Here is an 18012-nt window from a genome sequence, read left to right as displayed (position 1 = left end):
ACTACTACGTATAAAATAGATAACCAACAAGGGCCTACTGTATAGCATGGGAACTATACTTAATATTATGTAATAACCTATAAGGGAAAAGAATCTGAAAAAGAAAAAAATGTATATATAAAACTGAGTTGGGCTTCTCTGGTGGCACAGTGGTTAAGAATCCACCTGCCAATGCAGGGGACACGGGTTCAAGCCCTGGTCCGGGAAGATCCCAAATGCCGCGGAGCAACTAAGCCTGTGCGCCACAACTACTGAAGCCCGTGCACCTAGAGCCCGTGCTCCAGAACAATAGAGGTCACCGCAATGAGAAGCCCGCGCACCACAACGAGTAGCCCCCGCTCGCCACAGCTAGAGAAAGTCTGTGCGCATCAATGAAGACCCAATGCAGCCAAAAATAAAATTAAAAACACAAAAAACACTGAATTGCTGTGCTGTACACTTGAAACATACATGATAGAATAAATCAACTATACTTCAATTAAAAAATTTTTTAAAATGTCACCTAACTATAGATTAAAGAAAAACCCGTTATGCCCATTGTTGGCAATGTTTATAAAAATTTATACCGGTAATCTTCCCGTTCTGAACCCAACTATTTTAATATTTCTAGGCTTTCTTGTAGACCTTGCTCACGTGTATATTTAATTTATTTTATTTTTTAAATTTTTAGTTTTTTATTGAAGTATAGTGATGTACGATGTTTCAGGTGTACAGCGAAGTGATTCAGTTATACATACATATCTCTTCTTTTTCACATTCTTTCCTCTTATAGGTTATTACAAAATATTCACATGTATATTTTAAAGAGTTGTCTTTGGCCTACACAATATTTTGTTCTACGTTTAAAAAATTTCAAATTGTGGATCATAAACAGTTTTACCCTGTCCAGTCCTTAGAGTTATTCTGACGATTGCACAGCACTCCCTATGTGGCCATTGTCTCATTTATCAAACGTTTCCTTTTTCGTGAAATGTGAAGCTTGCTTTCATTATTATGCACAGTTCCACTCTAGTATAATATGGTAGTTAATACTATAAATAATATTTAGCTTTTTTTTCTTCTTCTGAATTATTTTCTTGGGTAAAGACCGTAAGAAAGGGGGAAGAAGGATTTAGTTAAATAGCATGTACTTTACATGCACTGACAAATACATACCAGTAAATTGCGTTCTCTAAAGGTTTACCGTTTATACAGCTGTGGGCCATGTGTGAGTATTATATAAAGTAGTGGTTTCACTACCACATGTCCCTATTGGGGTGTACTGGTTTGGGAGTATTTTGGGGGGAAGAATTTATGTTTTCGGGAAAGTTGCAACAGCAGTACAGAGTCCCCATCTACCCTTCACCTCCTTTCCCCTATTGTTAACATCTTTTGTAACAGTACCATGATTGTCACAACTAAGAGATTAATTTCATTAATCCATGTCTATGAAGTGAACTCCAGAGTTGATTTGAATCACCCCACTTCTCCCCACTAATATCCCCTTTCTGTTTCAGGATCCAGTCCTGGATCCTACCTTGCATTTAGGGGTTGTACAGATTTTAAAGCTTTTTTCTTTCTTTTTTAAAAAGCAGGCTTTACTCTTTAGGGTAGTTTTTAATTCACAGCAAAATTAAGTGGAAAGGACAGAGTTCCCATATACCCCCCTGTTCCCCAACTGCATGCAGAGCCTCCCCCAAGCTTCCTTTTTTTAATTACATGAGTGCAATATGAAAATATTCTCGGTGTCAACATTCAGGCAATTCAGTAATACGTTACGAATAAAAAAGGAAAGGTCCCTTTTGCAACATCACCTCTCAACCCCTTGCCCCTTCTCAGATGTAACCCCTGTTAGCCACTGGGTTTCTTTCCAGTACTTTTACTGTAGTATAGACTTTTACATAGACCTTCATATAATTCTGTTTAATATTGTTCACATAGGTGGGATCATCCCATGTGTTATTGCAACTTGCTCTTACAAAGAATTTGTCTTAGAAATAATTCCATGTGAACACTTATTTTTACCTCATTTTTAAGGGTCTCTGGACAGCATGCCTATGAGACAATGCCTGTCAGATGTTAAAAGTATGGAGTAAGTCGGTCTGTAGGTTCCACCGAGGAGAGCTAGCTGAGAGAGTGAATTAAGTGGGAGGAAGAGAAGCCTACAGAGTAGTGTGTTTTGGTTCTATTTTTGTTTCAAGAAACATTTTCTCTGTACGCATAGAAGAAAACCAATTTGTACCCAACTCTTAACAGCATATTATCCTTAGGAGATGTTGTTGCAGGAGAATTTCAGTTTCTGCGTTATGTATTTTCACATATTTGACTTAAAAACCACGAGAATGTAATGTCTTTGATGGGGGTAAAACTGAAAGATCGGCAAAACCGTGGGCATCCCTGCCATCATTTTGCGCCCCCTTTGGAGAACTTCCTGCTCCAGTCCTGCTTCCCCAGGGAGGAGCCAGCCACCCTGCCGTCCCCCCAGGTGCAGAGCGAGATCCCCGGCTCCCCAGTCTTTCTCATGAAGCTGGCCCAGCACGCCCATCACCTGGAGGTCCAGCTCCTCGCGGACCAGTACGGGAACGCCGTGTCCTTGTTTGGGCGCGACTGTTCCATCCAGCGGAGGCATCAGAAGATCATAGAGGAGGCGCCGGCCACCATTGCCACGCCAGCCGTGTTCGAGATCATGGAACAGGTGGGCTCTGGGGAGTTTGGGGGGACGCATCTCAGCTCAGAACCATCAAGAGCTCTCAAGAGTCCAAGTTGCCAAAGTGGGGTGGGTGTCCAAGAGGAGACCAATTGGCGTGGGGGGGCCCATCGTGGAGATGATTTCAGCCTCACACGGGGTTACTAGAGTACGATCTCAGAGGTCCCAAGGCAGTTTACACACAGCAGGTCCTCAGCCTGCCTTTCGTGAGGGAGCTAGTACGTTTTCCCCGAGAAAACCGCTGGAAGCCCCTCGCGCACCTCCGTCTCTCTGCAGTGTGCCGTGCGCCTGGCCAAGACCGTGGGCTACGTGAGTGCGGGGACCGTTGAATACCTCTACAGCCAGGATGGCAGCTTCCACTTCTTGGAGCTGAATCCCCGCCTGCAGGTGGAACATCCCTGCACGGAAATGATCGCCGATGTCAACCTGCCGGCCGCCCAGCTACAGGCAAGGAAATGGGCTCCGAACCCTGGGGCTTCTGCACAGAGTGGGGATCCCCTGTCCTGCTCAGATTAGACCTCCCTGCTCGTCTCTTGGCTGGTGTCCTGGGGAGGGACTGTTTTAATGTGTGGGTAGCACGGAGAGCCATGCAATGGTTCGTCACCTTCGTCTGGCCATATAGCCCTTGGAGAAGCTGGCAAAAGCCATGGCCCTTCACCCTGGAAAAATCTATTTTATACAATTTGGGAGCATTTATAGACCTCCCCAGTACCCATTCATAGACCGTTTTTTCATCCCAGCCTCCTCATGGAGCCCTTTTAGACATTTCCGCCCCTAATTTCTCCCCTATGAAATGTTAATATCACAGATATACTGTATATCGGTTTGGGTACTGTAGATATAGCTGTGCGTTATACAGGCATACCTTGTTTCATTGCACTTTGCTTTATTGCATTTTTTGTTTGTTTTTTACAAATTGAAGCTTTGTGGCAACCTGTGTCGAGCAAGTTATAATGGTGCCGTTTTTCCAGCAGCATTTGCTTGTTTCGTGTCTGTGTCACATTTTGCTAATTCTTGCAATATTTCAAACCCTCCACTAGCAAAAAGATTAAGACTCTCTGAAGGCTCAGGTGATGATTAGCATTTTTTAGCAATAAAGTATTTTTTATTTAAGGTACGCACATTGTTCTTTCAGACATACTGCTATCGCACACTTAATAGACTACAGTAGAGTGTAAATGGAACTTTTATATGTGCTGGGAATCCAAAAAATGTGTGTGACTTGCTTTGTTGCAATATTCGCTTTATCGTGGTGGTCGGAATTGAACCCCCAATATCTCCAAGGTCTGCCTGTACATAGAAAGAGTAAGATTATTTTCACCCCCAAGAACAAATGTTTGCCCTCTTGGGCTCACCCCTGCTAAGAACATGTCACCCAGAGTTAGGAACTCTTGCATTAATAGAAACTCTTTCATTTTTTAATTAATATCTCCTTCCTTCCTCCCTTTCTTTCTTTCTTGAAAATTTCTTTTAAATTTTTAAAAATTTAAATTTTGATTAAATTTAATTCACTGAAAACTTAATTTAATTAGTTTTACTTTGATTTCATTAGAATTTAACTTTAATTTCTTAAAAATCCTCCCAGAGTTTTTATTCCGTTTTTTATTTTGTTTATTTTTTTCAGTTTGAAAAATTTCAGAAAAGTTGCAAAAATAATACAATTAACACCCATACCCTGCACCTCGGTCCACCACTTGTTAGCATCTGACCACATTTGCTTCCTCTCTCTCTATTTGTGTTTTTGTATAATTTTTGTTTTTTCTTCGCTCAACCTTTTGAGAGATGTTTTGGCTTGAACTTCATGCCGCATTGCCTCTAACTCTTTCAGATGAGAACCTCCTGGGAATAATACAGTGATAGGATCGCCCCACTCCAGAAATAGAGCTTTGACGCCCTCCACTTACCTATCTAATGTTACTGTCTACATGAAAGTTTTCCCTGTTGTCCCAATAATTTGTTGCTGTCCTTTGTTTTTCAAGTCCAGGATCCAATCCAGGACCCATACATCCCTTTCCATTTTCATGTCTCCTAATCTCTTTAATCTGGAACCGTTGCCCAGTCTTATTTTTTTGTCCTGGATGTTGACATTTGTGAAGTGTTCCGGCAGAATGTCCTTCCATTTGGATTTGCCTGGTCATTTCTTCCTGCTGGAAGTCACTTAAACACTTTGGCAGGATATTACACAGGTGCCATTGGGTCCCTTTTAGTGTGTCACATCCAAAGACCCAGCAGATTCAGTTTGATCTTTTGGTTCACCTGGTGTCCGTCACTGTCTGTTTTTCACTCGGTCCTCCAGCCCAGCTTTCCCTGTGTCCTTCACAAAACCTTCTTTGACTCTGCAGCTGGACACCACCATTCCCCCACTCCTTCCACAGCGCTCAGGATCTGTAACTTTTATTTGATGCTTGCGATGTTGTTCTGTGACTGTCGCTTCTTTTCCCAGCGACACAGTTCACTCCTTGGGGACAGGGTCAAGCCATCTGTCTTTCTCTCTCCGTGCCTCTCCTGCCACCATGTCGCCCGGTCTGGTGGGCACAGGAGGAGCTCAGTATATCCGAAATCATTCACCCCCTACCACCACCTGCATCGCCTCTAGCACTGGCCTCCACGTTGGGGGACTGACCCTCTTTTGGGATGGATTTCTTGATTTCAGATCGCCATGGGCGTGCCTCTGCACCGGCTGAAGGATATCCGGCTTCTCTATGGAGAGTCCCCATGGGGGGTGACGCCCATTTCTTTTGAGACCCCTTCCAACCCTCCCATCGCCCGAGGCCATGTCATTGCGGCCAGAATCACCAGCGAAAACCCAGATGAGGCAAGTCTGAGGGCCCTGAGTTTCCACCATCTCCGACCTCTCAGCATGTGGCAGACCCCGAACCTTAGCCTGTTGAGACACCCAGGTTCACAGTTTATAGGCGAGGACGCAGGGATGCGGGAAGGGACATGCCACAGTTTATCCACATGTGATGTGTCCCAGGTACCAGGCAGATGCCTTCATATGTCAGTTACATGACAGCCCTGCCGCTGGGCATTGTGACCCCACATTACAGCTCGAGAGGTTGGGGTGACCACCTTCACACCCGGGACTTGGTGAGGCCATGGCCAAGGCCCACTGGTGGACTTTATAGACCACGTCCATCTTTGGGACAAACAGCCAGGTTTAGAGCACAGGCCCTTGGATTTCTGGCCCCATGAACTTTTTGCTGCAACATACAATCTGGTTCATTCTAAGGAGTCCCTATGTGACTTGTTCCTACTTGTGCCTTAAGATACCAACCAGCTGGCATCTATCAAGTTTACATGCTTACTGACAGTTGATGGTCACATAATCTCCGTGACCTACCACAATTTAGTTGTTTAATAACTACATTTAAGAAATTTGGAAAAAAAAAAAAAAAAGAAATTTGGGATAAGAGAGGTTTGGGTTTTTTTATTTTTACCCCCCCCACACCTTTTTTTTTCTGGTAAATAAATTTATTTATTTATTTTCGGCTGCATTGGATCTTCGTTGCTGTGCCTGGGCTTCCTCTAGTTGTGGAGAGCAGGGGCTACTCTTCGTTGCGGTGCGCGGGCTTCTCATTGTGGTGGCTTCTCTTGTGGCAGAGCACGGGCTCTAGGCTCGCGGGCTTCAGTAGTTGTGGCACGTGGGCTCTAGAGCACAGGCTCAGTAGTTGTGGCGCACGGGCGTAGTTGCTCTGCGGCATGTGGGATCTTCCAGGACCAGGGCTCGAACCCGTGTCCCCTGCATTGGCAGGCGAATTCTTAACCACTGCGCCACCAGGGAAGTCCTCCCACCCCACCCCCACCTTTTTAATGAAAGAATTTTAAACTATGGTGACTGTATTAGTTTGGGATCTTTGGCTACAGGCCAACAGTCAGTTCTGATGGTGGACAAGCAAAAGGGGAAATTTTCAGAGGGTTGATGCCTTGTTCACAGGTGCCTGGGAGGATGGAGGATCACGTGTAGAAATAGCCCAGGCACCTGGAACTTTCCATCTCTTGCCTCCAGGCATGTCTGCCAAAACGAATGCCTCCATCACAACTTCAAGGGTTCTAATCCCAGCAAGAGGATCCAACCCACCCCTCCCTTTACCACAGTTATACTCAGAAGGGGATGTGTCATCCCCGCAAAGGGAATTATGTGTGTGTTAGCATCAGCAAGGGCTAACCCTGGATTTCCTTACCTGCTGAAATGTTCATAATCTGGAATTGGAAATCCAACTCCTCTTTTTTTTTTGGCTGCGCTGCACAGCATGTGGGATCTTAGCTCCCCGACCAGGGATTGAACCCGTGGCCCCTGCAGTGGAAGCATGGAGCCTTAACCACTGGACCACTAGGGAAATCCCGCCAACTCCTCTTTTATTTACACTTTTTATTATCAACAATGGCAAACATTTAAAATCAGTATGTACCTTCGCTCAGCTCCATCAGTGATCACCGGTCCCACCTGGTGGTGGTTTTTTGACTTTTTTTTTTTTTTTTTAAGTAAAAATGACACACATTGACGTGCTCACCTGGAAACACCTGCAGCCCTAGTGAGAAGTATCAGTGTTTTATTCGTCACGCTAAGCTCTTGGGTGTGGGGGGGTGGGGCTCTTGGGTTTTCCTAGGATTTAATTCTGATGAAAATACATCTGGAGTAACTATTTCTTCCATTTTGCTTTTTCTGTTCTGGGCTCCAGGGGTTTAAGCCGAGCTCTGGAACGGTCCAGGAGTTGAATTTCCGCAGCAGCAAGAACGTGTGGGGTTATTTCAGCGTGGCTGCCACTGGAGGCTTACATGAATTTGCCGATTCCCAGTTTGGGCACTGCTTCTCCTGGGGAGAGAACCGGGAAGAGGCCATTTCGTCAGTATCTCCCTGCCTCCCTTCCTTCCCTCCCTCCCTCCCTTTGAGAAACTAAAAATTAACCTGCTGCTTCAGATGTAGCAGCACTTTAGGAGATGGGGAGCAGATCCTATTTTATTTTATTTTATTTTATTATTATTTTTTTTTGCGGTACGCGGGCCTCTCACTGTTGTGGCCTCTCCCGTTGCGGAGCACAGGCTCCGGATGCGCAGGCTCAGCGGCCATGACTCACGGGCCCATGTGGGATCTTCTCAAACCGGGGCACGAACCCGTGTCCCCTGCATCGGCAGGCGGACTCTCAACCACTGTGCCACAAGGGAAGCCCCATGTATCTTTTTAAATTGGAGTTTTGTCCAGATATATGCCCAGGAGTGGGATTGCTAGATCTTACAGTAATTTTATTTTTAGTTTTCTGAGGAACCTCCATACTGTTTTCCACAGTGGCTGCACCAACTTACATTCCCACCAACAGTGTAGGAGGGTTTCCCTTTTCTCCACACCCTCTCCAGCATTTCTTATTTGTAGACTGTTTAATGATGGCCATTCTGACCCATGTGAGGTGGTACCTCACTGTAGTTTTGATTAGTGGTACCTCACTGTAGTTTTGATTTGCATTTCCCTAAAAGTTAGCGATCCAAACCCCCTCATCTTAACATTTCTCCTGCCTTGACCTGGGAACAAAAAGGTAAACACCAGTTCAGTTTGTAAAATTAAACATTCTTGTGGAGGTGTCTTTTAGAGTGAAAGACATTTCATTTGCAAAGCGTTTAAATCTGTCTGGGCTGGGGCACTTAGCCATGAATGAAATGGCGTTTGCTGCTTTGAGGGAGAGAGTTTCTTTGCCAGCTTTGAATAATTCATCTTAATCAGTGAAAAATTGAGACGCTTGGAGCAAATAAGGATTAATAAAAGGTGGGACGGTGGTCAGCCAGCCCAGCTGTCTCTGAGTGAAGGGACCTGTGTCTTGTCCCACACTGTGAGTGGCCAGTAATCACTTCAGCAGAATAGGAAGGAAAAATTCCAGCTCTTATTGCTGTCAGTGTCCAAGAGGGGGATCAACTGTCCCTGTTTTCCCAGGACTGAGCGTTTCCCGGGATGTGGGATTTCTCAGTGCTAAAACTGGGGAAGTCCTGAGCCAACCGGGACAAGTTGGTCACCTTTGAATCCAGTGACTCAGCCTGTAGATGCAGGTTCGGGTCCCACACCCAACTTGCAGTAGCCTATTTGACACCCTCATTTAAGCTCACTGCGTCTTCATTTTCTCACCCTCCTGCTGGGGTCTCGTGGCCCCTTTGTCACACCTGCTGGCAGCATGCAGGAGCGTCGTAACTGGTGTGAAAGCTCTCCTCTCCCAGGAAGGGTTCCTATGCCCCCTCTTCCTCTGGTGCCTTTTCCCCATAACTCTCTCCCTATTATTTCATGGAGAGCGGAGGTTTCTGCCCCTTGGACTGGACACCCTGTTTGGGGGGAGGCAGCCCCTCTGGGAAACTGGAGGCGGTTACAGCCAAGCACGTGTGGGCTGGTGACCGCCACGCCCAGAGGGGGGCACTGGTGTTAGCCGCCTACTCGTGCAACCCAGGCACACTGGACAGCTGTGTGGACAGGTAAAGAGCGGCTCGTTCTTGGGACACTGGGGGATTTTGGTAGGTCCAGCGGGAGAGGGAGTCAGAGCAACTGGCATGGTTAATAACAATTATAATCACTGTAATAAATCATTTCATAGCAGTTAAGGTTTATTGATCAGTGACCATGTGCTTTATACAGACTGTCTCATTTTAATCCCCAAGCATCTGTGTGAAGGCAGGGTTATTCCCCCATCTTCCAGATGAGGAAACTGAGGCCCAGGCATTTAAGCCACTGGCCCAAGATTTGCTGTACCAGTCAATGCTGGAGCTGACATTGCCCCAAGCCGTCTGACTCAGGGCCCTCCCTAAACTTCTGTGTGGTTCTGACTCACTGGAAACCACTCTAGACCTCTGATGACGTGTACGTTAATTGGGAAAACAATCCGTGTGCCTTCCCCTCAAGGAACATGGTGGTGGCTCTGAAGGAACTCTCCATCCGGGGCGACTTCAGGACTACCGTGGAATATCTCACCAACCTCCTGGAGACCGAGAGCTTCCAGAACAACGACATTGACACCAGCTGGTTGGATAATCTCATTGCCGAGAAAGTGCAGGTGGGGAGCTGCACGTGTCTCCCCTGGGGGTCCTGGAGCCCTCCTGGCTCCCCGTGGCTTTGGTCACTGTGGATACTGATGTGCAGAGTCTCTCCCAGGCCGAGAAGCCGGATATCATGCTCGGGGTGGTGTGCGGAGCCTTGAACGTGGCCGACTCGATGTTCAGGACCTGCATGACGGATTTCTTACACTCGCTGGAGAGGTGGGGCCCATGGGTACTTCCTTTCCCCTCTTGGGATACGTGCTGGTGGCAAGTGAGGCAGAAACACGCTTTGTTTGGGTGTTAATCCATCAGCAAGCAGTCAGTGACCCTCTCCTACGTGCTTGCGTCTGTAGAAGTCCTTGGATAAACCCGGGCTGCCCTAGAAGACGCTGGGGTAGGGGGCGGGAGGGGAGGGATACTCGAGGCCAACGCAGCCATCATCCTACAGACAGCGGTGCGCTTATTCGCGCTGACCTGTGCAAGGTGCGTCGTTAACACTCAGGAGTCCGGAGAGGAGGAGGTGGATTTGAGAAGCAAAGCAGGTTATAGGTCACCTCTACAAATGGTCCTTGCCCAGACCCTCACCTGAATCAGATGACCAGTGAAATGGACCCTGTGGAAGTGGCCAGGAGCTCCCTCTTGGGATAGACCAGGGTTTCCCAACCTCGGCACCACTGACCTTTTGGGCTGGGTCCTCTTTTGTGGTGAGGACTGTCCTGTGGGACAGGGTAGGAAGTTAGCAGCATCCCTGGTCCCATCCACAGCATCCCCTCTCCCCCTGGAAGTCAGAACAATCCAGTATGTCTCCAGATATTGCCAGGTGTCCTCGGGGTAGAGGCAGACCCCACCTTGAAAACCACTGTGGTAGGCAAAGGAAGCTACTGAAAGGGAACTAGAAGGGCGAAAGTTCTTAGTGCTTGGAGAATATGCTTTTGGATGGTAATAGAATCCCAATCCGTGCATTCCTTTCTTTCATAAGCGGGTGGCAGAATTCCCACATAAGGAATTTTTTCAAGAAGCAATATGGTTATTGCTTCTTAGAGGAGCCTTTTGGAAATGTCACATCCTGTAGCAAGAGCAGTTTCCTTAAGTTCTAAGGGATGTCAGGTTCCTTGGGACTCTCCATTCCTTGCCTTTTATCAATCAGGTGTGTTGATAGTTAGAAGAGGCAAAGAGTGGGTGGATTTTCATATCCAGGGGATGGACGGCTGCGGAGTTCTTGGTCACTCCCAAACTGACCACAGGTCTGTCTTCTCTCTCAGGGGCCAGGTCCTCCCCGCAGACTCTCTGCTGAACATTGTGGATGTAGAATTAATCTACGGAGGCGTTAAATACATCCTCAAGGTAAAGGTCCCTGTTAGATGTCTCCCACACTCTGGTGGCTCAAGGGAGTTTTATTTCTGCAGTGGGCCATCCCTGCAGTGGATTTTCTCATGCTTGGTCCCAGGACTCCCCGTGCAGTCCCATGACCTTGAAATCTAAGGTCTTTGGATTCCAGAACCCGTAGGCTTGAGCCACGCTCACAAGGCACGTTAGAGCATGTGTTGGTTTCCCGTGGCTGCCGTAATGAAGTCCCATAAACTGGTGTCACTTCAAACAACAGAAATTTATAGTCTCTCAGTTCTGGAGGCCGGAAGTCCAAAATCAAGGTGTTGGCTGGACCATGGTCTCTTTGAAGGGTCCCAGGGAGCATGCATTCCTAGCTTCTGGTAGTTGTGGGCAGTCCTTGGTGTTCCTTAGCTTGTAGGTTGTCACTCCAGTCTCTACCAGTCTCTGGCTTTGTACGGCCACCTTCTCTGAGTGTGTCTGTGTCTGTCTGTCTGTCTTCACACCCTCATCCTTCTGTGCCTGTCTCTCTGGGTCTCTTCTTTTACAAGAACACCAGTCAGACTGGATTTAGGGTTCAGCCTAATCCGGCACAACCCCTCCTTAACTAACTACATCTGCAAAGACCCTATTTCCATTAAGGTCACAAGCCGAGGTTCCAGGGAGGACTTGAATTTGGGGGGACATAATTCAACCCCTTACACAGTGTGAGCCGGACCACTCAAGAGCAGAGCATCTGGCTGCACTTCCCAGGGCTGTGAGACTGGCTTTGTCCAGCGTCTCTGCACCGAGAATCAATGTGTGGATTTCTGACTGCTTCCGGGTCTGTCACCGGCATCCCTGGAGCTTGTCAGGGTCGCTCTTCTCTGTTGGAAATATCTAGTTACCCGTCCTGAGCCGTCCCAGGCCAATTCAGCGAGTATCAAAGAATGTTTGAGATGTGCGAGCACAGGGTGAGTCCCCCGGGTCCAAGTCGGGGTGACCTTTGGAGCGATGTGTCCCTGGGAAGCCAGGGCCTCCCCAGCACTTCCCAGCCTCACATTCCATGGAAAAGGCAACAGAATTTTTATTTTCTCTTACTTGATTTTGAACGTTGCTGAGCATACATTGAACTTTCAGCTTTGGAGATTCTCAGGCGTCGTTCAGCCACACGAGTGTGTTATCCACGTAATGTGTGTAAAATCGCTTCCCTTTTGCCTCTGATGCTTCCTGGCTACCTGTGGGGGTCCCCTCAACTTGATTTTAAATATGACACATGCTCGTTGCAGAAGATTTCAAAACAGCAAACAAGCATGAAGCGTCAGAAAAACAGTCCACCATGGGGAGCTCCCTGGTGGTCTAGTGGTTAGGATTCTGCGCTTTCACTGCTGCGGCCCGGGTTCAGACGTTTTAGCAGACTTCTTTTCAGTTATTTTTTTCCTTATGCATTGCTTTTATAAAGTTAAGATCATAGTGCAGATGTTTTTACTGCTTTGATATTGTCATGGCCTATAGTTTCCCCCTGTTATTAGCAAGTTTTCCTAACATCAGTTTAGAGTCTGCAGCACGGTCCAATAGTACTTTCCGCAGGTACGGAAATGTTCTAAATCTGCTCTGTCCAGTATGGGCCACCTGGGGCTATGGAGTACTTGAAATGTGGCGAGTGTAACTGAGGAGCTGAATTCTATCTTTCATTTAATTTTAGTTAACTTACATTTGAACATCTGGCTAGGGGCTACCATATTCGACAGTGCAGTCTAGAACATTCCATGACGGCACCCACTGTTGGAGAGCTCGTTTGATTCTAGGTTTTCCCATAAATAACGTGGCAATAAATATTCCTCTATTTCTTGCCATCTTTTGTCACTATATATATATTTTAGAGGTTGAGGGCTCTTTAGGGTGTTACTTTTCTGAGAGAGAGCACATACTTTGAACTGAGGGCCAGGTGGGGCTGGTATTTCAGATTGAAATGCAGAGCTGAGGCCAGGGCCTGGCCATATATGTCTCCTTCCAGTGTCCCAGATCCATTGTGTGCCCCTGGGCAGGGCCAGGTCTAGCGGGCAGAGCCCAAGTCCATGTCCAGGCCACTGATGGAGGCCCCAGGTCTGCCTCACCCAGAGCAAGACCCCCATCTCCCTGGCTCCCAGGGCAACCCTGCTTGGAGACAGGATCAGAAGAAAGCCCCCAGCCCTCAAGGGCACACAATGGACAGTGATGCCCGGCCTGGGGCTACACCTGCGGCCGGCAGCCACTAGCCCACCCACAGCGCAGGTGTGGCTCGCTGACCCCGGGCTCCCTCCCCGTCGCTGCTCCCTTGGGGTGAGCGAGGGCTGGGTCTCGAGAGGTGAGGTGTCCACCCCAGCACTCCCGCTGTGGACACTAGCCTTTGCTTGTGGCCAGGGGGGCCAGGCGGTGCTCTGGGGGCACCGGGTCAAGCAGGCATCCTCATTTCAGGTGGGGACATTGAACTGTCCCCACAGGTGGCCCGGCAGTCTCCAACCATGTTCGTCCTCATCATGAACGGCTGTCACATCGAGATCGACGCCCACCGGCTGAACGACGGGGGGCTGCTGCTGTCCTACAGTGGCAGCAGCTACACCACGTACCTGAAGGAGGAGGTCGACAGGTGTGTGGTCGTGGAGGGCACACAGAGCCAGCTGTCCCCTGCAGGTCTGAGGGTCTTAGCTAAGGCACCTTCTCTGGAACGTTCTGGGGCTCCTGGAGAGGTTAATCTCTCGGCTGGAATTCCATGCAGCTGGCAGGCATTTATGGGAGACTCCCAGGAGGCCCTTTTCTAGTGACTTGGGAGGGTTCAGAGCCGAATGGGACGTGACTCCCAGCTCCACGGCCTGCAAGGTGTGTGCTGAGTGCCAGAGGCTCCGGGTCTGAGCTGCAGTGTCCACATCCATCAGATCAAGGCTTGGAGAAGATGAGGTCGTCCGATTAGGGAAGGGGCTATTTATTGAGCATCTGCTTACACCAGATGCCGCGCTAGGTGTTAGGATACAGCCGTGGTCGTGACTCATGGAGTCTGTGGGGGAAGAGACACATCGAACGAACAGATGGCGGCAGGAAAGCTTGCTCTGTGTCTGGATGGGTGGAGGACGGGATGATCCGGAAGCACTTTGCACGGGGGCATCGCGTGTCCTCCTGGTCCAGCGTGTCTGACCACCCTGAGCTCACACGATGAAACAGACCCGCCCACCCCCACGGAAAGGCAGCAAAGACCCCCCCCCCCCACCAAGAGAATAAGATGGGGAGGAGTGGGGTTCCAGAGGCCCCGTGCCTGAAAAAACTCCAGTTAGATTCCCTTCCGAATCCTCGATGGAAGAAGGTGGACTAGATTCATCCCAGATCGGTGTTTTTTTTACCTCTTTTTAACCCGTGTTCTATCTGCCAAGAATGTTCAAGATGATGATAAGGCATGCTCTTCCCAATTCTAAGGTGAAGGCTTTCAGTGGGTCAGTATTTACTGAATAATAGTGATTGATCGCTTTCTTTATGCCAGGGCCTGTTGGAATTATGTCAGGAAAAGGAGCTAGTTTTCAGCCAGTAAAGGGTCCCACCCAGCTCACTCCCAAAGTCTCTGCGGTAACTGTCAAATGCTACCATTTGGGAAAAATGGAGTAAGTCCCTCAACCCACACACAGGGTGATGCTCCCGGCTGCCTTTAGGAAGGGAAGAGGCTGTCGAAACCCTGACTCGGGCACCTGGGTCGACGGTCCAACCCAGTCTCCCCACCACCTCCCCACTCCTTCTCTCTCCAGTTACCGAATCACCATCGGCAACAAGACGTGTGTGTTTGAGAAGGAGAATGATCCCACGGTCCTGAGAGCCCCTTCGACGGGGAAGCTGATACAGTACATGGTGGAGGACGGGGACCACATCGAGGCTGGGGGCAGCTATGCTGAGATAGAGGTGACTGCAGAGCTAGCCCCCTGGGAGGGAGGGAGGGCTGCAGCCAGGTCTCCCTTACACCCCCTCCCCCAGGGAGGGCCATCTGCCAATGCTGCTTCATAAGCCAACAGACCTCCCCTCTCACCTGGGCTGTCATCTGCAGATTCCTAAGAGAGCCATGTGTGTGGGGTTCAGCCCCAATTCCCTGCAATATCCAAAGGGAAAAAAAAATCTCAGAAATGTATACCTCCCCAGGAGTGAGTAAGAACCGATGAACGATCATGATGCGGACAATTAAACAGTGGTAAGCCGGGCTTCCCTGGTGGCGCAGTGGTTGAGAGTCCGCCTGCCGATGCAGGGAACATGGGTTCGTGCCCTGGTCCGGGAAGATCCCACATGCCGCGGAGCGGCTGGGCCCGTGAGCCATGGCCGCTGAGCCTGCGCGTCCGGAGCCTGTTGCTTCGCAACGGGAGAGGCCACAATAGTAAGAGGCCCGCGTACCGCAAAAAAAAAAAAAAAAAAAACCAAAAAGTGGTAAGCCAACAGAAGCAAAGCACTTACCACGTAGCAAGCACTATTCTAAGCATTTTATCTGTCTTTAATTACCTTCTTTAATCTTCCCAGCAATCATATAAGTTGGACACAAATGGGACCCCCGTTTTGTACATGAAGACACGGGGCCCAGGCAGGCTAAGGAACTCACTCAAGGTCACATCAAGCCAGGATTCAAACCCGGCCTCCATTCTCTGCTGCCCAGGAAAATAGTGATTTTTGTAATGAAAATACAGCAACGGTAGTAGCTGACGCTTGTCGGCCTCCTACTATGTGCCATCCTGCTTCATCCTTATCAGCGCCCTGTGAGGCAAGACTGTCATTTCCTCCCATTTTACTGTTGGGAAAACTGAGGCTCAGAGAGGGGAAGGCACGTGTGGAGATCACAGAGTGATGGGTGGGAGCAGGGTTCCATCCCAGGCCTGGCTGACTTGGGTGCCCAAGCTGTGAACTTCTGAGCAAAGGGTGGGACAGTCCTGTCGGTCTGCAGCCCACACGTGATAACAAAACTCATCACGTCCACACGGCCCGACTCTCAGACCAGTTCAAGGGGCTGATGACTGTACTGCAGTCATGTTCTTCATTCCCCAGAGGGTTTTCTCACTGCCTTTAAAAACCGGAGCTGGTCACAAAATGCACCGCATTTTAGGAATGTGTGTGTCAGTCACCCTACATCGTATGATTCATCAGTATTTCTAAGAGAGAGGCCTTCCTTTGGAAATAAAGATCAGTTTCCATATCTGTAAAATGGGCACAAGGAACACCTACCTCTCTGGCTGGCTTTGCAGATGGAAAAAATGTATGCCCAGCACTGTGCCTGGTACACAACAGATTGTGTAAATGCTGGTTCCCTCTCTCCCCTCCACTTGAACTCTGCCCACGGAGTCATTCAATGTAAATGACACGGCCCCTGCTCCAGAGTTACTAGTTTGGGGTGACACCGGCCAGTCCTAGTGGGCTCCGTCTAATTTCTTCTTTCTGCAAAACAGGTGATGAAGATGATCACGACCCTGAATGTGCAGGAAAGTGGCCGGGTGAAGTACGTCAAGCGCCCAGGGGCTGTGTTGGAAGCAGGCTGTGTGGTGGCCAGGCTGGACCTCGATGACCCTTCTAAAGTGCACCCGGTATGTGGCACCCGGCACAGCTACCCCGTGAGCCAGATAGGCTTGTGGCCCCGGATCTCCCGCCACCACCTGCTCCCAGCAGCCAGCACGATGGGCGTAGGAGTGTGTCTGCCTGTGCTCACATCCTTCTCAGCAGCTTCCCATCCCACTTAGAATAAAAGCCATGTGTTTCCGATGATCTCCAAGACCCCCCTTGAGCTGTGCCCTGCTTTCTTCCCTGGCTTCATCTCCTCCCCCACTACCCCTCCCTTAATCTAATGCTCCAGACCCGTCCCCCTGGGGCCAGCTCCCTCTGCCTGGAAGAACCTTCTCCCAGACGCTTACAGGGGAAGGGTTCTTCCTGTGAACTTTGACGCAAACATCATCCCCCCAGTACGTTATATAGAGCTGTCAGGTCTCTGTGACATGACATGACTTACCCTCCTAGAGTGAGCCAGGCCTGCAGGGAGGTGGCTTGCCATCTATGCATGTAATTTTGTTTTCTCTACAATAATTAGTGTATATGCCCAGGAAAAAAGAAAAACTAGAAAAGCATTTTTTTAAAAAATCAAATCGATTCTTTTCTTCAGACTATTCTATTAGTTTCATTTGTTTTCTTCTCCTTCTTTTCATTATTCTTTTTAGAGGGTTCCCAAAGCTAGAAATAGACTGAGCTTTGTTAGATCACCAGGAAGGTCTGTGCTTGCTTTGTGATTCCTTTTAGCAAACGTTTCCCGGGCTAGGTTCTTGAGACAGCGCCCAGCCACAGGTCAGGAGGCTCACAGATGCCCGTGAGAAAGACAGGCAGATAAGCCTTTGTAATTCAGCTCAGTAAGTGCAGTCAGAGGGACTGCGCTTGGCCGCTGGCTGTGAGGGCCCAGGTGGAGAAGCCAGCAGCAGACTGTGGAGAGGGGAGACCCTCCGGTTAATCTTCAAGGGTGAGAGGAGCCTGCAGGGTTGGGAGTGGAGTCGAGGGACAGGAAGCTGAGGGTTCTGGGCCAGCAGAATAGCATGCCCCAGCTCCTGGGTCCCAGTGCCTCCCACAGTTGGTGTTGAGTGGATATTTGTAGAATAAATTAACAGACGAATGGATACATTAAGTCAGTGTTGCCCCTTTAGGGAGCTTTTTATTTGGGGATCCTTTAAGGCTAAATGTTTATGATTTACAAAAAGCACGTACACGGGCTTCCCTGGTGGCACAGTGGTTGAGAGTCCGCCTGCCGATGCAGGGGACACGGGTTCGTGCCCCAGTCCGGGAAGATCCCACATACCATGGAGCGGCTGGGCCCGTGAGCCATGGCCGCTGAGCCTGCGTGTCCGGAGCCTGTGCTCCGAAACGGGAGAGGCCACAACAGTGAGAGGCCCGCGTACCGCAAAAAAAAAAACAAAAACAAAAAAACACGTACACTTGCATGACAGTTTCCTAAATTTTCACCCGGCTAGGCATTCATCTTTGGG

The 18012-nt window shown here is 48.9% G+C and overlaps 1 protein-coding gene across 16 annotated transcripts in view; it reads left to right on the top strand.

The window, feature by feature from the left end:
* The window catches only part of ACACB (acetyl-CoA carboxylase beta), a 139890-nt gene that overhangs the window by 70349 nt on the left and 51529 nt on the right, over positions 1-18012 (top strand). For all 16 annotated transcript variants that reach the window (XM_073790211.1, XM_073790216.1, XM_073790215.1 and 13 more), the window contains 10 exons: positions 2465-2674; positions 2963-3133; positions 5340-5501; positions 7369-7532; positions 9561-9711; positions 9810-9913; positions 10957-11038; positions 13483-13628; positions 14770-14920; positions 16441-16575. In XM_073790211.1, the coding sequence (XP_073646312.1) occupies positions 2465-2674; positions 2963-3133; positions 5340-5501; positions 7369-7532; positions 9561-9711; positions 9810-9913; positions 10957-11038; positions 13483-13628; positions 14770-14920; positions 16441-16575 (1476 nt within the window). The remainder of the gene's footprint in view (positions 1-2464; positions 2675-2962; positions 3134-5339; positions 5502-7368; positions 7533-9560; positions 9712-9809; positions 9914-10956; positions 11039-13482; positions 13629-14769; positions 14921-16440; positions 16576-18012) is intronic.

The sequence above is a fragment of the Tursiops truncatus genome, chromosome 13 (genome assembly GCF_011762595.2).
Source record: "Tursiops truncatus isolate mTurTru1 chromosome 13, mTurTru1.mat.Y, whole genome shotgun sequence".
NCBI lineage: Eukaryota > Metazoa > Chordata > Mammalia > Artiodactyla > Delphinidae > Tursiops > Tursiops truncatus.
Note: the sequence above shows the minus strand (reverse complement) of the source record. Positions and strands in the feature narration are given on the sequence as shown.